Source organism: Plecotus auritus (assembly GCF_963455305.1).
Source record: "Plecotus auritus genome assembly, chromosome: 2".
Lineage (NCBI taxonomy): Eukaryota > Metazoa > Chordata > Mammalia > Chiroptera > Vespertilionidae > Plecotus > Plecotus auritus.
This window is the reverse complement of record NC_137771.1, coordinates 228016549-228039218: the sequence shown is the minus strand read 5'-3', so window position 1 is coordinate 228039218 and position 22670 is coordinate 228016549. Positions and strand designations below refer to the sequence as shown.

General features: G+C 44.6%; 1 protein-coding gene across 7 annotated transcripts in view; it reads right to left on the bottom strand.

Moving 5' to 3' along the window:
* Positions 1–22670, bottom strand: part of DONSON (DNA replication fork stabilization factor DONSON) — a 50275-nt gene that overhangs the window by 11631 nt on the left and 15974 nt on the right. For 4 of the 7 annotated variants that reach the window (XR_013959941.1, XR_013959942.1, XR_013959943.1 and 1 more), the window contains exons 4-13: positions 21533–21605; positions 17623–17667; positions 15849–15917; positions 11022–11155; positions 8941–9052; positions 7683–7781; positions 6014–6132; positions 3522–3627; positions 1058–1103; positions 79–159 (exon numbers count right to left, since the gene is read on the bottom strand). Coding sequence is in view for 4 of the 7 variants with exons in the window: in XM_080656363.1 (XP_080512489.1) it covers positions 79–159; positions 1058–1103; positions 3522–3627; positions 6014–6132; positions 7683–7781; positions 8941–9052; positions 11022–11155; positions 15849–15917; positions 17623–17667; positions 21533–21605 (884 nt within the window). In the remaining 3 variants the exon portion in view is untranslated. Of the gene's footprint in view, positions 1–78; positions 160–1057; positions 1108–3521; positions 3628–6013; positions 6133–7682; positions 7782–8940; positions 9053–11021; positions 11156–15848; positions 15918–17622; positions 17668–21532; positions 21606–22670 lie in introns of those variants that run through there. The other 3 variants (XM_080656365.1, XM_080656364.1, XM_080656366.1) reach the window with 3 other exon arrangements.

Genomic DNA, 22670 nt, shown 5'->3' with positions numbered 1-22670 from the left:
AAGGAAACTGGCTTCAAATACTGGAATGGGTTCATTCAACCGAGATCTGGGAAAGAGAATTAAAACTGAACAACTTGCTTTTTTCTTCCTCGGTTTTTCTGGACGACTTCCATGGAGACCTTGGCGTCGTGCAGCGGGATGGGCTCCTCCAAACGAGGCCTGAGGGGGAAGGAGGTACGGATCAGCGGAGCACAGGGTGGGGCTGAAAACGGCACTTCCATTGTTCCTTTGGACGTTAGTATGTCCACCATCCAAAGTGGTTAGTTTTTTTAAACTAGGTTTTTATTGACTTCAGAGAGAGAGAGGGGGGGGGGGGGAGGGAGACAGAAACACTGATGTGAGCGAGAAACATGGGTGGGCTGCCGCCTGCACGCCCCAGCGGCCGAGCCCCCAGCCTGGGCACGCGCCCTGGCAGGGAATGGAACCCCAGACCCCTGGGGGCACAGGACGACAGCCACCTGAGCCACACCGGCCGGGAGCGAAGTGGCTAATCTTAAAGAGGAAAACAGCTCCCTCTTCGTAGTAAATAGAGGAAAAAAGTGTTTAACTTGCCCTCTTCTCAAGCTGTATCTCAGGCTGCTTTGGGGGGCGATGGGGTAGGTGTGGAATGCAGAGAGGAAAACTCGGGAGCCACTTGTGTCTCTGGGAGCCCTTACTGCTGTGCCACAACATACAGCTTTGAGAAATGGTAGGCCCCCCCCCCCCCAATCTGGCTCAGTGGACAGAGTGTCGGCCTGGGGGCGGAGGGGTCCCGGGTTCGATCCCCGTCAGGGCACCTGCCTGCTTGCGGGCTTGATCCCCAGCAGGGGGCGTGCAGGAGGCAGCGATCAATGATTCTCTCTCATGGATGTTTCTCTCTCCCTCTCCCTTCCTCTCTGAAATCAATAAGAAAATGTTTTGTTTTGTTTTAAAGAGAAATGTTAAGGAGCAGCTATTTAAACAAAATACTAAAATACGGAGGCAATAGGTGTGCTGTGAAAGCTGAAACAAAAATGCCAGCCTTATCCCCTTGCGAACAGGAAAACGAACAAGAACCATGATTTGGTATTCAGCGTACCTAAAAACACCGGCTGCTAACTTCTCCATCACATCTTTTAAGACACGTAGCTGGAAGAACAGTTAAGGCGGCAATGTGAGAGACAGGTTTAAAGAAAAGCATTCAATCAGCCAAAGAGGCTAGCAGTCCACTTTTTTTTTTAACTTCCATACTCTCAAAATTAAAAAATGGTTACAGAAATTCTGTAAACTGTCAAATTTCTCTAAAAAATGGGGGGGGGGGGAATGGGAAATGATATGAGAGTGGTGGTAACATGACAGAGTCTAAACTCCTAAAAACAAGTGATGAAGGGCAAGCCTGCTGCCTGTCCTCAGGAATGACGAGGTGTTTTCCCAAAAAGATGTCATGAAATCGTGCCCGGGTTTCACTTCAGCGCCACTTCTGTGACTTCGTTAAAAACACCACTTACCGTGGCGCACATTTACTTACGAAGTGGCTATGGACTCCACATTTGTGTGCAGGAAAGTTAATAAACTGTGTCTGTGTGACATATGCAACTGAGAGAGTCAGAAAACGAAAATTTTAAGAAATCTAGTCATTTAGTTAAAATTCGAATACAGAATTGAGAGTCTATGTCATTGCTAGTCCTGGAGAGCTATTTATGACCATAAGTGGAAGGAGAACTCGATGTTAAATCACAAGCAGCAACACCTGGGAGAGGCTTGTGTAAGTGAGACTAAAGTCTGATCCAGGACTGCAGAAAATGTAAATTAAAAAATATGACCGTAAGACATGTTAAAGATTTTTTTAAAGGACCTAAAGAATATGGATTGACTTATTCATACTCTAAGTTCTCTTTCCACTTCTGTTAATGGAATTGCCAACAGTGTGCATGAGAGAGAGTATTTGCGTGTCATGTGTATTTTTGATTTTTGAAAATTTACCATCATTTCATTTAAACATGTTATGTGTTAGCATGGTCCAGGGGTTTGTTAAGTGGGTTAAAAATCACCTCTGGTGGGGAAGGGAGGGCAGCTGAGAGAATTCAGTAACATAGGCAAAGCAGCCATCCTATATTCTGACATGTAATATTCAAAATATGCTATTGCTTTAATACATGTTGTTCCTCTATTGTTAATACGTAATGGTATTCTTGATTCCTATAATGTAATTGGACATTGAAGTTGCTTTAAATTGAAATTCCAACAAAATTCTTCTAGAAAGTTAAAGATTAAGTTTATTTTCTAAATGTAATAGTAAAATATTTCATCAGAAATAGTTTAATTTCTTTAAAAAGTCTGTCTACACAGTGTCCATAACCTAGGACAAGTGAAGATGGCGGCCCCCTGGGGGCGGCAAGCCATGTGGCCAACAACACAGCACCCTAATGAGACCCTAACGGAAGGCTCTGCGCCCGCTGACCGGCTCCTAGGGAGGCTGCCTGTGGACACAGCGCTCATGGAACTACACCCTTAATCCACGCCGATAAGAGAGCCAGCGGAGGCAAGCATGGGGCTCTTTCTTCACGCACAAGGACGCTATTAAGCTGCGAGAACTCATTTTTTACCCAATTTCTTAAAGATTTACCAAGCGCAGCTGCCTTTAGGACAGTCATCTTAGAAATAAAGGGCTTATTTGTAAGTTCACCTTGCTCTGAAGAGGTCTGGACCTTGCTTTTGGAACCGCTTTCATATTCTCATGAAAACTTTCCATCACTTTTACTCAAACTAGAATGATTTGGCTTCCTTTACCAGGTTTGTCTCCGAGTAACTTCCACTTTAAAAATCAAACCCATCTTCAGTTGATGAAGATTTCCTAGCATTGGTAATCTTAAAAACGCCCCACAAACGCTTTAACTGAGATATGTGTTCTGAAAGGTTCTGCACAACGGAACCACCATAGGTGCAAGAGGGCCGCCTCTCGCCCTGGCCGGTTTGGCTCGGTGGATAGAGCGTCGGCCTGCGGACTGAAAGGGCCCAGGTTCGATTCCAGTCAAGGGCATGTACCTTGGTTGCTCGCACATCCCCAGTGGAGGGTGTGCAGGAGGCAGCTGATCGATGTTTCTAGCTCTCTATCCCTCTCTCTTCCTCTCTGTAAAAAAATCAATAAAATATATATATAAAAAAAGAAGGTGACGTGGAATTTCCACAACGCCAGGGCCAAACCAGAACGAACTCTCCCACGGAACCACAGCTCCTCTCCCATTCAGAAACACGCAAGGCTGCCTGGGTACGATTCCAGTCCGGCCACTTGCTAGCTGAATCCCTGGGCTTGTATAATTAACCTTTCTACAGTTCAGTTCCTTCACCTGCGAACTAGGAATGATAATACTACTATTCACACCTCAGAGAGTGGTTTTAATATCTAAGTAAATTAATACCTACACAGCCTGTGGAACATGGTTTGGCATGATCAATGAAAGTTAGCTGCTATTATTTATTATTACCATTATTAAAGAACTTCATTATGATAATGCAAGGTAAATTCCAAGCCAGAAACTCAAGTCAGTAGAAAAAAAGGATATAAAGGTATTTTCCTTGTTGTACGTTGGACAAATTCCAAACTTCGTCATTGAGGAAAGCCACCGTTGCTCCCTTGAGGAAGAGGCAGTGGCTGTCTGGAGGATCCAGCTTGGACAGAATGCACAAAGACTGATCAGCACTGAGGTTAACAGCAGAAAGAGGACTGGTATCTTAGCCAGAAAAATTCTACACCAATTAAATAATACCCAGATCATAAATAACCAGCACACAAACTTAGTAACAATATGTGAGTCATGTTTTCTTTCGCATTTCATTCTCCAAAATGATGGAACTGCAAGGGCAAACCAGAATCCTGATGATGGAGTAGTAGTGTGTGTGTGTGTGTGTGTGTGTGTGTGTGTGTGTGTGTGAGAGAGAGATTTCTGGCTGCTACTTCCCAGTCATTTTCCTGAGGATGTCAGAAAATCATGAAGACTGGTATATGAAAATTATGGTATTTGCATATCAACCATGATAAAAATATTTAATTTCAATTCTGTTAAGAAATGTACTTTTGGGAGACAGTGTATATCCTATCCTATATAATAAAAGCCTAATATGCAAATCAATTGAATGGCAGAACGACTGGTTGCTATGATGCGCACTGATCACCAGGGGGCAGATGCTCAATAGGAGCTCCCCCCTGGTGGTCAGTGCGCTCCCACAGGGGGACTGCTGCTCAGCTAGAAGCCGGGCTCACGGCTGGCAAGCACAGCGGCGGTGGCGGGAGCCTCTCCCGCCTCCACGGCAGCGCTAAGGAGCAGCGAGCCGAGCAGTAAGGAGCAGCGAGGAGGCGGGTGGTAAGGAGCGAGGGGTCCTGGACTGTGAGAGGGATGTCTGGCTGCCGGCTTAGGCAGACATCCCTGAGGAGTCCTGGATTGTGAGAGGGTGCAGGCTGGGCTGAAGGACCCACCCCAGTGCACGAATTTTGTGGACCGGGCCTCTAGTACACATATATGTATACTGTATATATATATATATAGTACAGTATACATATACATACATACACACACACACACACACACATATGTAGTGAACCCCTTTCACGTCCCACGTGGTTCAGGGTTCAGGTTCAGGGTTCGGGCTCTGGAGGAGGCCACACACAAATGAGAGAGACTAGAAAGTATAAATTTGGAGATATTGGGGGCCAGGCGGGAGCCCAACTCAAGGGGAAGGACTCCCCCGTGGGCCTAGCGATCCCTTTTATTAAGACTATGGGATCCACCCATAGCTCTAGGCAGGCAATTCCAGTAATAGCCAATCAGCAAGGATTTACATACGATTAAAAGCTGGAGGTTGCTTTAGCTATCATTGTCTCAACTAGACAGTGGGTGGTTGGCTCTGACCTTTCAGAGCCTCAAGGTTGGCCAGCCTTCCGGGTTCCTTGTCCACACCTCTCTGCTAGTGAGGACAACGGGTGGCTTCCAACACATACATATATTCACACACACACACACACACACACACACACACACACACATCACATCACATCACATCACACAGTATATTCCAATTAGAACAGTTAGGAAATTGTGATAATTTTGTATAGAAATTTTCTGCTAAGTATATGCCAATGTTTGTTACTAAGAAAAAATCCTTACTCTGGCTTGGTTGATTGGAGCATTGGCCCATACACCAAAAGGGTGCAGGTTAGATTCCCAGTCAAGACACATAAGGGAGGCAACCGATTGATGTTTCTCTTTCACATCAATGTTTCTCTCTTTCCCTTCCTCTCTCTCTCAATCAATAAAAAAAACATATCCTTGGGTGAGGATTAAAAAAATCCTATTTGCCCTAACCGGTTTGGCTCAGTAGATAGAGCATCGGCCTGCGGACTGAAGGGTCCCAGGTTCGATTCTGGTCAAGGGTATATACCTTGGTTGCGGGCACATCCCCAGTGGGGGGTGTGCAGGAGGCAGCTGATCGATGTCTCTCTCTCATTGATGTTTCTAACTCTCTATCCCTCTCCCTTCCTCTCTGTAAAAAATCAATGAAATATATTTTTAAAAAAATCCTATTTGTGCCCTAACCGGTTTGGCTCGGTGGATAGAGTGTCGGCCTGCGGACTCAAGGGTCCCAGGTTCGATTCCGGTCAAGGGCATGTACCTTGGTTGCGGGCACATCCCCAGTGGGGGGTGTGCAGGAGGCAGCTGATCGATGTTTCTCTCTCCTCGATGTTTCTGACTCTCTATCCCTCTCCCTTCCTCTCTGTAAAAAAATCAATAAAATATATTTTTTAAAAAAATCCTATTTGAAATAGTTTTAAATTCAGAAGTCACTGCCTCCAAACTACTAAATAAGTTAAATGAACTCCTCTACTAGGCACTATTTCAACATTTTGGCCAACATGTAGCTAAAGTGTAAAAACTACCTTTCTTTAAAAAATAGGGTATAATTCAGAATTTACACAAATTTAGCAAAAGACTTGGGCATTATTCCTTGTTAACTGTACCCTTTGGGCGGAATAGTCCTGCTTTACTGTTTCTAGTCATACCTGCAGGTTCTCTTCTGTCGTTACCCAGTGGCCTCCGATACCCAGAAGCGTGAGGATATCATGCTTATGTGGTAGTTGTAACTTTACAGCTGGTTCATCATCTGTACTATATAGTCTCACTTATAAGGGAGTAGTTTTAAAAAGAGAGAGTAGAGAAATATATATTTTAGTCATCTGATAAAAATTTATTCTTCAAACAAGTTCTCTTTACTTCTTAATGTAGGAATGAGGAAGCATTTTTTTAAGAAAAAGTCAACACAATGTATTCAGACACCTTAAAAATATACTTTTGCATTAAAACTGGTCATAAACTTCCGATTTCATTATAAGTGAAATAACTAAAGATAAAAGTGTTTTTCAGCCCTGGCTGGTTTGGCTCAGTGGATAGAGCACTGGTGTGTACCTCAGTTGCAGATCCCCGTTGCAGACCCCCAACCAGGCGTGTGTGTGGGAGGCAACCAACCGGTGTGCCTCTCTCACATCAATGTTTCTCTCTCTGTGTCTCTCCTCCTCCCTTCCACTCTCTAAAAATCAATGGGAAAATATCCTCAGGTGGGGATTAACAAAAAAACAACAACAAAAAGTAAAAGGACGACAAAGAAAATCTTTTTTCCTTTGGGAACCAGGCAAGGTAATGCAGCAGGTAACTAAGTCTGACAGTTTTAACCGTAACATCAGTTGCTTGATACTTTGGGAAAAGTTGACCTCTGATGAAGGAATGCATAGACTCAAGATGGTCAGACTTGGACATAATTATTGAAATGTCAACTTGAAAAGCTAACGAAGTATACATTCGCTTCCACGGGAAGATTTGTTTGTAGTTAATTTAAAATCCTGAAAATCTGGCAAAAAGAAACACATATGATGACTACATGTAGCTGTATTCACCTATGATTCTCACGGTAGAGGGTAAATTCTAATGAAGTGTAAGCAGAATGCCTTTGCCGATTGTAAAGCCTATCCTTTAGGTGAGATGCGCTACCTGACGGTACAAATTAGGTGCTAAACAACCGAAGTGCAAGGAGGGTGAAAGTGGAACAGAATTCTCTTCGTTTTCCCAATAGAGACGGTCTGTTGCCCATCCAGCAGAAGGCCGGATATAGCAAACGTGACTGAAAAGCCGCTGGCTGAGACTAAACTAATGTGTATCATGTGGGGACCGTGGAAGAGATCATGGTTGCAGATTCTTTAGGGATACTGCAACTCCAGTGTCTATACTTTAAAAGGCAAGCATGCTCTCTCTTCCAGACAGAGTTTACGATGGGATAAAATGAAGAAGGGCCAATTTGAATATGAAAGGTTAAAAGAAACCCAAAACTAAACAGCAATTTAAAAAAACATGTTAAAAACTATTTCCTGGGGAAAATATGTATTTTTTAAAAATACTTTTTTTTTTTTTATTGATTTCAGAGAGGACAGGAGAAGGAGAGAGATAGAAACATCAATGATGAAAGAGAATCATTCGTTGGCTGCCTTCTGCACGCCCCAAACTGAGGATCGAGCCTGCAACCTGGGTATGTGCCCTTGACCAGAATTGAACCTGGAACCCTTCAGTGTGCAGGCCAGTGCTCTATCCACAGAGCCACACCAGCTAAGGCTGTTGTGTTTTTCCTAAAATTTAGCCATCGTACTACAGTTACACAGACTACGGATTCAGTAAGGCACCTACCTCCAGCATCCAGGACAATGTCCACTCCCAGGCCACCTGTTTCTTCTAAACAGCTTTCAGCAACATGGCCTTTCCCACTGGACACGTCGATCACTCGGGCTGTAAAGGACAGGAAGCCAGGCTACTGTACTGCTCTTGGTGTGGGCAGCACGTCAGAGGAGAAGAGAAAGCAAACATCTGTTCTCTGAAATGAATTAACTGGTTCAAACAATTACCGAATCCAAATTGTCCTTTTTTCTCATCTAACCTGATATTGGTAAGGATCAATTTAAATGAAGGGACTGGCATATTCAATAAAATAAAATATAAGCATTTTGTGGCTAGCGTGTCCCAAGGCTAGTCTATTTACACAGGAGACTGTTCTCTGTACCTAAGAATATATTGCTAGAACTGAGAACCTATAAAACCAGAGATACATATACATTAAGACATGGACTGAAAGATTAAGTGATTTTTAAGTATGTTCAGATTTGATAGAGTTTAGAGCTAAAAAGTACAAAAATCTATTTGGGTGACGTGATACTTCTCTGTTAGAGGCTGATTAATCTTTCTCAATCATAGAAACCCCCCACACCTTCCCTACTTGCTGTTCCCCAGTTGGCCATAGGGTTGTTGTGGACTTAGTGATGTTATCTTTGCTAATACCCAACAACCACTGCTTTCCTGCCTGCCTGCCCTCAGTTACACTCCGCTCATCCTTTCTCTTCATCTGTTAAACTCTAATGTTCATCCTGTAACTCCAATCTATTAAATTCCATTCCTATCTTTCTCCTTTCCTTTTTCAGTCTATTTCCTTTCTCCACTTGCTGTCCAGATACGTTCACTCTTTTCAAGGGCTCCGAGTCTCCTCCATGTCCTATTCATCATAAACTGTATCTGATGTGTGCTTCTGTATAAGTGGCCATCTCCTTCTTAGAATATCACAGAAAACAGACAATTTTAGAGGTAAACCACTGGGTAAGATAGGCTGAGAAACATACCAAGTGATGCAAAATACACTGATTTATTGACTAAAACCAAAGAGGCACCAGGTATTTCTAAATTGTTTCAAAGTTCACCTCATTCCAACTTGGCTAAGTTGATAACAATGGGACAAAGAAGAAAAAAATATTGAAAAATGTAGGTTTAAAAAACAAAATAATTCATTAAAACTATTACTTAAGTAAGCTTAGACTTAGCACAGATACCAAGTGCATTTTAAAAGGTGCTATGCCTTCAAAGTTTTGTGTTAAAGTCTTTGTTGTGTAGGTTTACCCACCGAGAGCAGGCCTGAGTCCTTCGAGGTACTGCTTGTCTTCCGGGCTGCACGCTGTGGAAATCACTTTGGCTCCTCTGTGGTGTGCTAACTGAATAGCTATTGTCCCAAGTGCCTGCGTGAGAAATACACAGGAGGCTCACAGACACAGGGCGGAGGCCACCTCTAAATTATTTTATAGGCTGTCCAATAAAGTGTCAGACGTTAGTGGTCTATTTTTAAATGTTACCTGACAGCAAAAGAAAAAAAATACGGACAAGTTTAGTAGGATTGAACATCTGATTGACTTTCTTCCTCAGAAGGGGTGGTAGAGAGCCGCTTGGGCCACATGCTCTCACCCAGTCTAACCAGAGCAAATGCTTTCAAGGACGGAGGCTGAGTTAGAAAGCAGCCTTGGAATGAGAAAAAGGGCCTTTAAGGGACTTATGCAAGTCCAGTGACCACTCTGGGAAGATCAAGGCACTTCAAACGCTCCATCCTGTCTTTTGCTGACCTGTGTGGCAAGTTCCAGGAAATACTGCTGTCCCGATGTTAACACAAGGCTGAAGCCACTGCTGCAGACAGTTCTGGCTTTTTTCAAAGAAAAACATCTCAGCAACAGCCAAATGGAAAACTATGAAATCACCCAGGTTTTGTAACATTTTTAGAATTTATATGTATACATATATGTTTTAATCCTTACCTGAAGGATACATTTTTATTGATTTTAGAGAAAGAGAGGGAGAAGAGAGAGGTAAGGAGGAAGGAAAAGAGAGAAAGAGAGAGAGAAACATGGATGAGAGAAATATCCACCAGTTGCCTCCTGTACGCCCCTGACTGGGGATCGAACCTGAAATCTAGGTATGTGCCCTAACCAGGAATCAAACGCACAACATTTCAGTGTATGGGAAGATGTTCCAACCAACTGAGCCACCCAGCCAGGGCAGATTATAATATACTAGAGGCCTGGTGCACAAAATTCGTGCACAGGGGGCGTGTCCCTCAGCCCAGCCTGCACCCTCTCCAATCTGGGACCCCTTGAGGGATGTCCGACTGCCGGTTTAGGCCCAATCCCACCAGGCAGTCGGACATCCATCTCACAATCCAGGACAGCTGGCTCCCAACCACATGCCTGCCTGCCTGCCTGCCTGATTGCCCCTAACCGCTTCTGCCTGCCAGCCTGATCACCCCCTAACCACTCCCCTGCCAGCCTGATTGATGCCTAACTGCTCCCCTGCCAGACCAATTGCCCTCCCCTGCTGGCCCAGTCACCCCTAACTGCCCTCCTTTGCCAGCCTGGTCGCCCCTAACTGCCCTCCCCTGCAGGCCTGATTGCTTCTAACTGCCCTCCCCTGCAGGCCTAGTTGCCCCTAACTGCTCTCCCCTGTTGGCCTGGTCACTCCCAACTGCCCTCCCCTGCAGGCCTGGGTTCCCCCCAACTGTCCTCCCCTCTCCTGAAGGCCTGGTGGCCCCCAACTGCTCTCCTCTGCCAGCCCGGTCACCCCTAACTGCCCTCCCCTGCAGGCCTGGTTCCTCCCAACTGCCCTCCCCTGCTGGCCTGATCGCCCACAACTGCCCTCTCCTGCCGGCCATCTTGTGGCCACATGGGGGTGGCCATCTTGTGTGTTGGAGTGGTGGTCCATTTGCATATTACTTATTATATAGGATTTTTATGTATTTGCTTTTAGTGTAGAATTATTTTTTTGATGATGCATGTAAAATGTTTAAATTAGCACTTATTTGCATCTATAAATGCAACACCTTGTTAACATAAGTGTAAATGTGAGGAATATGATATGAAATTGGTAGGGAGTTCTGAGGTATGGCTTCAAAGACTTCATGAGCTATTTCAGGCTTTGTGTAACTGGCATGAAAAAATGTGTTTGCTTTTGTAATTACTAGCACATTCAAAGTAAGAAACACATCAAGTCTAACTTTTATCTCTTATGGATAAAAGCTGCTTATTTTCACAAAATAGGAATTCGGTAAAAAATGTAAAAATCAGTGAGTAAGCTACTGGCAGAGACTTATATTAGTGAATAGATGGCCCGTTGCCTACGTTTGCTGTGCTTTGGCCTGTTTCCAAGCAAACTATCAGCACCTACACTTGCTCCATCCATGATCAGCACCCACTTTCCGGGGGACAGGCAAGAAAGGTAGTGCAGAGCTGTGTAGGCGCGCACTCCGTCCCGAACGGTGCCCGCGGCTTCTGTCCACGTCACGTTTTCTGGCTTGTGAACTGCCACAAAGAACAGGAAACAATCCGTCAACAAGTCCCGTTGGTCTTGGCTCCTGGACCTGGGCATCCCCTGGGCCACCATTCCACCAGGGCCCTGGTCCTAGCCGCCACTCCGACGGCGCCGTTTTCCTGCCTCCATTCCCGCCCAAGCGTAAGCCCCTCACCACAGCTCACCTCCCACCAGAGTCACCACTCCTCTTTTGTCAAACTGGGACGTGATTGACATCAGAGGTCACCACCATCCTAACTGAATTTCCTACTTGCTTCCATAGTTTAGTACTCCAGTATTTATTCCTAAATAATGTACCTTAGTGCTGTCTGGTTTTAAACTTTATCTAGATGCAATCATATCCACATGTATTATTTTCTGTCTTGCTTTTAATGCTCAGCATTGTTTTTAACCCACTCCTGCTTTTGGTTATCTGTTCTCCAGGTGAGGAACAGCTGTGGTTTCCAGTTGGGGGCACTGTAAACAGTGCTCTTGTGGAAAAGATAGCGTTACACGGGCGCACACATTTCCTCTAGTCCAGGGGTCCTCAAACTTTTTTTTTTTAAAATATATTTTATTGATTTTTTACAGAGAGGAAGGAAGAGGGATAGAGTTAGAAACATCGATGAGAGAGAAACATTGATCAGCTGCCTCCTGCACACCTCCCACTGGGGATGTGCCCGCAACCCAGGTACATGCCCTTGACTGGAATCGAACCCGGGACCCTTCAGTCCGCAGGCTGACGCTCTATCCACTGAGCCAAACCGGTTTTGGCTCAAACTTTTTAAACAGGGGGCCAGCTCACTGTCCCTCAGACCGTTGGAGGGCCGGACTACAGTTTAAAAAAAAAACTATGAACAAATTCCTATGCGCACTGTGGGCCCGGGACGTGTCGGCTGCTAAGCAGGACAGGCAGCGGCACCCGGCGGGCCGGATCGATGTCCTCGGTGGGCCGCATGTGGCCCGCGGGCCGTAGTTTGAGGACGCCTGGTCTAGGCTGTGTACTGAGGAACAGGATCCTCAGGTCCCGGGTGTCACCTGCGACTTCACCTCACCTGCCCAAAGGGCCTGTGAGTTTCCTGTCCCCAGCTGTGGGTTAGGGAAAGTGAGAAGGGATTGCTGGTACTGTGAAAAGGCGTTAAAACAGCAGAGCACACTAAGCTAATTAGTATGTAATGAGTCGTGTGCTGTCACCCTCCTCGGGGCCTTGGCATTAGCGTACATTTCTACCATCAAGTGGGTGCGGAGGTTTCTTCCTCTGATTTTAATTTGCTTCTCCCCAATACTGATGAAGCTGAGCATCTTTCCCTGTTTCCTGGCCATTTGTTCAAGTGTTTTATCCGTTTTTCTTTGTATTGTCTTTTTCTTATTGATTATAGGAATTTTTTATGTATTCTAAATGCATTATTTATTTATGCATTATAAATATTATTTTCAACTTTATGGCTTCTCTTTTCAATCTTTTTAAGTGTCTTTGAAAAATAGAAACGTATCAGAATGATCTTTTAGAAACATAAATAACATCGTAACACTTCTCTGCTTAGAAGTCATCCATGGCTTTCCACTGCATTGGGAACAAAATGCAAATTTCTAATACAATTTATTTTTAATTTAAAAACATTTAAATTTATTGATTTTGAGAGAGAGACAGAAACATGGATTTGTTGTCCCACTTATTGTTGCATTCTTGGTTGGTTCTTGAATGTGCCCTGACCCGGGGATCGAACCTGCAACCTTGGCATTGGTTAGGCGACACCCCACCCAAGTGAGCAACCCAGCCCGAGCGCTATGGAGCTGACCGTCAAGCTGCTCCTCGTGTGTCATTACTTACTTTTTGTTTTGTCTTTATTCTGTACACTGAATGGGATCTTTCCACAGTGCAATCAACCCTTCCTCACTTTACCTGGAGACCAATTTTATAACGCTGTTCACAGTCCCTGCCAGCTCTTACAAGGACTTTTCCTGTAATGGCAGCAGTCCTCATTGCTTCTACCAACAACTAGTGCCATCTAGTGGGGAAGCCGAACATCCACGTACACTAGTACATGTTGAAAGTGTTACAACAGACAGGCAAGGCATTAAAACAGCAAAACATAAGCTAATTAGCATGTAATTAATCATGTGCTACATAACGATGTTTGTCACCAATGGTCACATATATGACGGTGGGATCACATAAAATTATAATGGAGCTGAAAAATTCCTATTGCGTAGTGACCTCTTACAAAACCCATTCCTCACATTTGTGGTGATTCTGGTGTAAACACACCTAGCACACTGCCAGTTACATAAAAGTACAGCATAGCCATGGCTGGTTGCTTAGTGGTTAGAGCACTGACACACGGACCTAAGGGTCTCAGGTTCGATTCCCAGTCAAGGGCATATACCTCGGTTTGATTTTTGGCCTCAGTAGGAGGTTCGTGTGGGAGGCAACCAATTGATGGGACTCTCTCACGTCGATGTCTCTCTCTCTCTCTCTCTCTCAACCTCTACCTCTCTAAAAATCCATGGAAAAAATATCCTCAGGTGAGGATTAAAAAAAAATTAGACTGCAGTGAGGGTTGAATACCTCTTTAAATATATTAAAAACCACAGACTCCTCTACTTTAAATGGGTGCATTATGTGGTATGTGGCTTAAATCTGGCTAAAAGGATGAGTGTGCATCCTTTCAGCCAGATTTTGACAGACCCAGATTCCTGCCCTGCATTTAAATTCCAAAAGATAGAAGAAAAAGTATAGCACATACAATATGTACAGTACACCATACCAGATAATGATAACAAACAACTATGTTACTGGTTTAGGTATTTACCATATTTTATTGTTATTTTAGAGTGAGCTCTTTCTACGCATAAAAAAATTGCTGTAAATAGTATGCCATGTATACCTGCAGCAGCCTCACACACCTCGTCTTCCCATGTCTCTTGACGGCATCATTTTATCTTGTGCTGGATGTCATCTCACGTTGTGTAAAGTAATGCGCTGTGGGCCTGCGGCCCCGGAGCGGTGGCTGCACCTACCATACGGCCCAGGTGCGGAGGAGGCTATGCGTCTAGGTGTGTGAGAGCCTCTAAACAGGGGTGGGCAAACTTTTTGACTCGAGGGCCACCATGGGTTCTTAAACTGGACCGGAGGGCCGGAACAAAAGCATGGATGGAGTGTTTGTGTGAACTAATATAAATTCAAAGTAAAGGAGCGGAGGGGAGAGCAAGAGAACCGGATAGAACAGCCGGATCCGGCCCGCGGGCCGTAGTTTGCCCACGGCTGGTCTAGGATGCTCACGTGACAGTGAACTTGCCTAATGCCTCACTTCTCAGGCTGTACCCCGTTGTTAAGTGGTGCATGACTGTAATTAATCTATCTGAGACCATGTTGCTAACAGTTTGAATGTCAGACATTCCAGGGCAGATATAGAGACAGGCCATCTTGGGGGCACCTAGGTTCCTCTAATAGTGCCTGTTTAATTTACATACAACTTACTTATGTGGAATTTGGGGGAACACGTTCCATCTTAATAATTGGGATTACCATTTTCATTAAAAAATCCAACAAGTGCCGGTTTGGCTCAGTGGATAGAGCATCGGCCTGCGGACTGAAGGGTCCCCGGTTCGATTCCGGTCAAGGGCATGTACCTTGGTTGCGGGCACATCCCCAGTGGGGGGTGTGCAGGAGGCAGCTGATCGATGTTTCTAGCTCTCTATCCCTCTCCCTTCCTCTCTGTAAAATATCAATAAAATATATTTAAAAAAAAAATCCAACAAGTGGTCCTTGAAAAATACTAGCAGTAATAAAATTATATTTAAGATCTCAACGGCTCTGAAATGGCGTTGTTAGATAATGCTGAATCATTTTCTAATGCACTTGTACCAATTTACACTTTTATGTGCATAAGAGGTCCCATGGCCGCACACCCTTGCTGACCCCTGGAACGGACAGAGTTTGTAACACTGTCGATCCTGTGGGTACATAAGGACAGCTCTAAGTGGTTTGAATTTGCTTTTCCCTGATCGCTAAGGAGATGCTGCAACATTTCACGATGGCTTCATGCAGTATGTCTGTGTTTATATTTATTATGATTTAAATATTCAAGTAATTACTGTAAGAAAAATTAAAAATTAACATTTCACTTAGACTGAACACTTCTCAAAATATATTAGCAATAGAAACCACAGACAAGTGTTCTTGGTTCTTTCCTGTCTCAGACTCTACATGGATTTTCTAGATTTAAAAAATAATTTTACTTATTGATTTTCGAGAGAGACATCGATTGGTTGTTCCACTCATGTATGCATGCGTTGGTTGGTTCTTGTATGTGCCCTTCGTGGAGACCGAACCTGCGACTTTGGCGTATGGGGATGGTGCTCTAACCAACTGAGCTAGCTGGCCAGGGCTAACATAAACTTTAAATTAACATTTCCAACTTCAATGAGTAACCAAGCATGAAAAATCAAAACGTTTTTTACTAGGAATACGATTTTAGAGAGAGAAACTTCTTTTCAAGCCTCTAACCAGGAGCTGTGTGAATGAAACTTCAAGGTCTCTGTACTGTTCCGTATGAGTATACATTTTATGGCTCTAAGTTACAAAGACCAGCCCACAGGACTGCCTATGCGCACTCACAACGGACACAAGGAAATGACAGTGTCACCGCGCACACCGGCAGAGGGCGAGTCACTGAACGCCCAGCCTGAACTGCCACCTACCCAGGTAGTGCTCGTGCACCCGCACAGCTTCGCCAAGGCCCGGGTCTTCGGAATCCAGCGGTAAGATTCCTGAAAGGCAAACGGCGACCCTTCAGGGAAACAATCTCCGAACCAACGACTTCAGTACTGACCGGAGGCCAGGAGTCTCTCACTTTCGTGCAGTGAGTTCTGAGGGGGACGCCAGGGATCGCCAGCGTCGGGAAGAGAAAGACTTCAGGAAGGGGGAAGGGGGGTACTTCCTTTTCTCCCTTCCTTTCCCCTTTGGGGTGGGAAGGACCGTGGCTGATCTGCTATAGGCAGGTCAGTCCTGGGGCGCCTCGGTCCCTCATTGACATTGTCCCTGATGCACAGCTGGGTGGAACAGCGGTCCCCAGCCGGGGGTCCTGGACCCCTGGTGGTCCGTGAGGTCCGAAAAGGTGGAGAAGATACTTCAGTGCTTCATGCAGTATGTCTGTGTTTATATTTATTAGAATTATATAATCGTTCTATAGATACTTCAGTGCTCCCAATGAAATCCCACTTCTCCTTCAGCTCGTCTGGTTTACTTTGGGTCTCTTACAAAAAGAATACTGATGCCAAAACCGGTTTGGCTCAGTGGATAGAGCGTCAGCCTGCGGACTGAAAGGTCCCGGGTTCGATTCCGGTCAAGGGCATGTACCTTGGTTGCGGGCACATCCCCAGTAGGGGGTGTGCAGGAGGCAGCTGATCGATGTTTCTCTCTCATTGATGTTTCTCTCTATCCCTCTCCCTTCCTCTCTGTAAAAAATCAATAAAATATATATTAAAAAAAAAAAAAAAAGAATACTGAGTAATTCAGTGTCACTGACCTCTTGGCCAGATAAAAAAGATAAGACAGAAAACAATTAATTCTTCAAGAAAATACATGTCAAAGGCAGTATCGTAAGAAGCTAACAAAAACATTCCGACAAATCTATTCTTAAAGCCTCAAGCCTGCCAGAAAGTTAACCATTTTCTAAGTTTACATGAATATCTTTCTATGAATATTTTCTTTGGAGAAATGGTAACTTTAAAGACTAGTACTAAAGTCATACTTTATGTCTGTGTGATGGTCTAACAGTGGTCGGCAAACTCATTAGTCAACAGAGCCAAATATCAACAGGGCAACGATTGAAATTTCTTTGGAGAGCCAAATTTTTTAAACTTAAACTTCCTCTAACGCCACTTCTTCAACATAGACTCGCCCAGGCCGTGGTATTTTGTGGAAGAGCCACACTCAAGGGGCCAAAGAGCCGCATGTGGCTCGCGAGCCGCAGTTTGTCGACCACGGGTCTAGGATATATGTAAAGTGTGTGTGTTTGTGTGCAAAATAGTATTAACTATGGGTTTAAAAAAAACAGTAAATGAAATGTTACCAGTAAATTCTAGTTTTACAAGAGTAGTAAGGGAGAGGTCCCATACAATTCAAGTTGAGGTGCAGGGGGAGCTTCCATAGAGCCAGGTTGGTCATGCAGATGACCTATGACCTTTCTCCAGAGCTTTTGGTCTGGCCCTAGACTGAGGTCTTGTCAGCCAAGGGCTGCGCCAAGCACAGTAACAACTATGGCCTTCTTTTTATCTCTAATATTGTTCTACAGCCAAACACGGACAACTTTTCAATGTTCTGCTATTGAGACCAAACTCCCAATTCTCTTCATCCATGGACTTTTGAGGGCAAATTCCAAAAATCAGGGAAGTTCTTGTATATGAAGCAAGGTCACAATAAACAACAATTGTACAGAGAGAAGAAGAGATAATAGTAAAATAGACAACTTACCGACTACTTCATCATCAGGTCGGAAGAATGACACCTTACTTCCAACTAAAGCACAGAGAAAGTTAATAATTAATATTATGAGGTTATTAAGTATAATTCTTATTTAACTATTACAATAAAACGATCCATGGGTTTATAAAAAGTTACTAACTCAGAGAAAAGGCCAAGAACGTGTAGGACATTTTGATGGTCTATAGAGACTGTTGGATAGAACACTTCAAATTTGGATTCTCATCCTGGCCAGGTGGCTCACCGGTTAGAGCATCCTCCCAGCATGCCGAGGTTTGGGGTTTGATTCTTGGTCAGGGCACAAACGAGATCCAACCAACGAATGCATCCGTAAGTGGCACAACAAATTAATGTTGCTCTCTCTCTCTCAACTCAACCAGTAAGTTTTTTTAAAAGAACAGATTCTTTACAAAATTTTCTACAAAATCTGGGCCATGTGGCTGTTGACAGCACAGAGAAGAATGTCTCTCTCTTTAGGACCAAGGAATAAAGGAAAACAGTCCACGTCACAGCTCCTATGATGGTGACAGGGCCTCCACCCCTCCTGGCCCAATTCCCCATCATTATTTCAGTTGCAGAATCGCAGGCACACCCGGGAAACTGTGGTGAGATCACATATTAAATTACTTGGACTTGGAATTATGGAAGTAAATTCCAACCGGTGCCAAGAAACTTTTGGGGACTATACAGAAATGACAATTACATTTTTCAGCACATGTAGACAAAGAGCCGCCCGTCCGTCAATGCTTTAGAATATTTTTGTCCAGATAGTTATAAGACAGCCGTGGGCAAACTACGGCCCGCGGGCCGGATCCGGCTGTTCTATCCGGTTCTCTTGCTCTCCCCTCCGCTCCTTTACTTTGAATTTATATTAGTTCCCACAAACACTCCATCCATGCTTTTGTTCCGGCCCTCCGGTCCAGTTTAAGAACCCATGGTGGCCCTCGAGTCAAAAAGTTTGCCCACCCCTGTTATAAGAGGACAGGGAGGAAAACACTAAATGCCACTGAATGGCCGCTGACGCGCAGCATTGTCGCGATTCACACTTCATCCCCAGAGCATCCCGGGCAGACGTTCTTCCAGCCTCAGGTGAGAAAGTGGCCGAGGCCAAGAACGAGGCGGGAATCTGACGTCTGCGGTGGATGCTGGCGGGCCTGTCCTGTAACGGCCCCCGGGGAACTCGGTCTCAGTCCCACGCCGGCCCTCCTGGGCCTGTTCGTGGCTCCCTCTGGCCGTCCTCCGGCCGTAGCTGCGCCTGCTGGTCCGCGGCACTTTTCTCTGCTTTCCGCTCCTGCCCCTCCTCCGGGGACCACTCCGGTCCTTTTCCCTGGCTTCCTTCACGCTGCTTTGGACTGTCCCTGAGTTCACATCCCAAGGGTTCCATGCTTATGCACATGTCCCTTCTCCATTGCTGCCACCGCCCGGGAGAGTTATTATTTCAAACAGAACCTACGTGCTGACAACTCTCACATACATGCTCTGCCTGCACTCTCACCTTTGAGCTCAAATCGCAATACTGCTCACTAGGTATCTCCAGGGAATGTCACTCAGGTACCTGAACTCAACAATCATAAATCTGACCTCTCGGTCTTCCTCCTAATGAAATCCTCTCCCCTTATCAACTGGTGGCACCAGTTCACAGCTTAGCCAGAATGCTGTGAGTCACTCCTGGCTCCTGCCTGTTTTCAATGCCTCTGTTCCAGGCAGTTATTGAGCCATGCTGACTTTACTGCCTCAGTATTTCTTGCACATGTACGTCTTCTTCACCTTTACCACCGATGCCCCGGTTCTGGACTCCATCGTCTCATGGCTATTGGTCTACAACCCAGCCAGCCCTGCTGCCATACCCCAAGGCCGGGTGCCTGCGAGCTACCTCACTTGGCGGCTGCTCCAATCCCTCCCTCACCACCCGGCTGACACAGGAGGCCTGCATGGTCTGGCCCTTGCCTACCCTCATGCCTCGTCCCCCCCTTTCTTTTTAATCCTCATCTGAGGGGGTGTCTATTGATGTTAGAGAGAGAGGCAGAGGGAGAGAAAAAAAAAACCACACATTGATGTGAGAGAAACATCCATCAGTTGTCTCCTGTACCCACCCCAACTGGGGCTCGAACCCGAAACCTTGGTCTGCGCCCTGACTGGGCATTGCACCTGCCACCTTTAGGTGCATGGGACCCTGCTCAACCAACTGAGCCACCCGCCAGCCCGCCTCATTTGTCCAGGGGAAAGCAGGGTGTCCGTGTCGTCACTGGAGCATCGGGGTCACTGTCTTTACTCTGCTGTTGGAAGTGTGCTCTTGACAAAGAGTTTCTGTGCCAAGTGTCTTAGCCAACACCGGACCGCCATTCCTTTCTTTTCCTGAGTCCCTACACGCATGACAGCACTTGCTGTGCCTCGCTCGGGGCACCCCTCCCTGAGCGACTCCTGGCCGCCCTCGCTGCCCGCTCACTCCAAGGAGCTTCTGTTTCTTCTCGCTGGGCCGGCTCCTGTCCTCAGACCTCCACAGCGCCCCGCGGGTGCCCAGCTGTCCCTCCCCTACACTGTGCACACTTCGTTTTTGGCAATCCAGAAAAATATTAGAGGATATTTCCCCCATTGATATTTTAGAGAGAGTGGAAGTGAGGGGGGTGAGGGGGCAAGAGAGAGAGAGAGAGATAGAAAGAGAGAGAGAGAGAGATGATGTGAGAGAGTTGGGGGGGGCGGAACCTGGTGCACAGGCCAATGCACTAACCACTGAGCACCCAGGCCAGGGCCAGATTATGAACCCTTGGAGGGTAGGGACTCTATCTTATTCATCTTCAGATATCAAGCACTTAGCAAGTGCTCATTAAATATGGAATAAATGAATACATAAATGATTACTCGTCTTCTGGCCATTATAATTCTTATTTTTATTTTCCTACAGTGTGAGTAGAAGAAAGGAGAGGGAATGAAATGATGATTTAGCTGGGAGAAGATTACACTGAGAAAGTATCAAATATATTCTGGGTTAAAATTACAGGCAAAACTCAAATAGCCTAGCCCACTGTATTCCATGCTCACTCACGCACATGCGGAAAGAGCAACCATATACTCACTGATCATGAACTACCCGTTAGCCGTGAGTATGAATGGTTGGTCTATTTAGAAACAAATTATTTCAAGTTCTTAGCTTACTGTACTGCATGTTAAGACCATTATTTACTAAATAAACAATTTTTTGACTTAAGGCAATCATAAAATCTTACTGGTTATTTCTCCCCAGAACCCATTTTTATTAATTAATTAATTTATTTATTTTAAAATATATTTTTATTGATTTCAGTGAGGAAGGGAGAGGGAGAGAAAGATAGAAACATCAATGATGAGAGAGAATTACTGATCAGCTGCCTCCTGTACGCCCCCTACTCGGGATCGAGCCTGCAACCCGGGCATGTGCCCTGACCTGGAATCGAACCCTGACCTCCTGGTTCATAGGTCAATGCTCAACCACTGAGCCACCCCAGCCAGGGCAGAACCCATTTTTAGATGAGCAAACTGTTTAACTTTTAAATGCTCAATTTCACACCAACTTTAAAATGTACTGTCCATGTAGTTACTATTATGTGAGTTTGGGCCAAAGGCCAATGTACAGAAGGAATTTATGCTGGTTTGTAAACAATATTGGTCATTCTATTCAGTATGACTGCTGATAGATTGCAATACATAATCCCTAAATATTTACTGAAGGATAATACGCTCTTCAATTATAAAACACCAGTTAAGTTCTATTTTTCTTTTTAATTTAAAAAGGAAAACCTTTCTGTATAATTACATTTCCTATTTGATGGCGAGTGTGTGATTTTGTGTGCCAGTTCCCAATTGGCTGCCATGTAATTCTTCTACCTTAGAAAGTAGATACAGGTATTTACATCTGGAAACTTACCATCTAACACAATTCCAGCGATTTCTCTCCCAACAGGAAAGAAATCCTTCTCCATCTTCATTTCCGCCAGAAGCTAAATCATGACAAAGGCTATTTATTATCCAAAATAAATCCTGGCTTCTTATACCAGAGGAAAGCAAGAGCACAAATCAAACCACAAGAAAAGCAAATATGATTCAATATTTGGAATAAAGACAAAGCAAACAACGTCACCAGATAGGTTTCTCGTTAGAGTAAGAATCAGTTGTTATGTAGGGATTAGGTATGAGTATCATTACTCCAATCACCATTAACATACTTCGTTATCTTTCTTCTTCCAAGTATGAAGGGAAATTACGTCCCAAATTTACCAGTCAACCCATTAGCTGGGGTGAGGGAGCTTGGGAGGGTGCTGTGAATGAGGGGGTGTGGCTACTGAGAACAAAGGCTCTCCTTCCCACAGCCTTTAAAATCCCCTGTTTGTCGCATGTCTTCGATTAAGAAGCAGGTGGGAAGAGGTGATGGATATACTTAGGAAAATTGCCATTTATTTTCAATTTGGAATTTTTTTTAAAAGAATAAATCATATATTTTTGAGAGATTAGTGTTTTGTTAATATTCTGGCCAAACTAAACACTTGACTTTTGCAGTGACAGAGCATATATTAGTACAGATCAGCCTGTAGTTTAAGTTCCTGCCATTTATACTGTTATAATAATACCAGAGCCATGGAACATATTTGTCGGTATCATAGTATTTTAGGAACGGTACGTAAAAAGAAATTGAAGTGATTCTCTTGTATATATTTTTTACCTTTCAATATTTAGATCTCCTCTATAAGATCATCTACATATATACCTGGTTGCCGGAAAAATCTTTCAGTGTGGAACTTGGTACTTTTGCTAAGATGACAACATGACACTCACAGAAATACTGGGTGTTTTACGTTATGTCTTCCTATATGGTTTCTTTCATGCACTCTTTTTTTTTTTAATATATTTTATTGATATTTTACAGAGAGGAAGGGAGAGAGATAGAGAGTTAGAAACATCAATGAGAGAGAAACATCGATCAGCTGCCTCCTGCACACCCCTTACTGGGGATGTGCCTGCAACCAAGGTACGTGCCCTGACCGGAATCGAACCCAGGACCCTTCAGT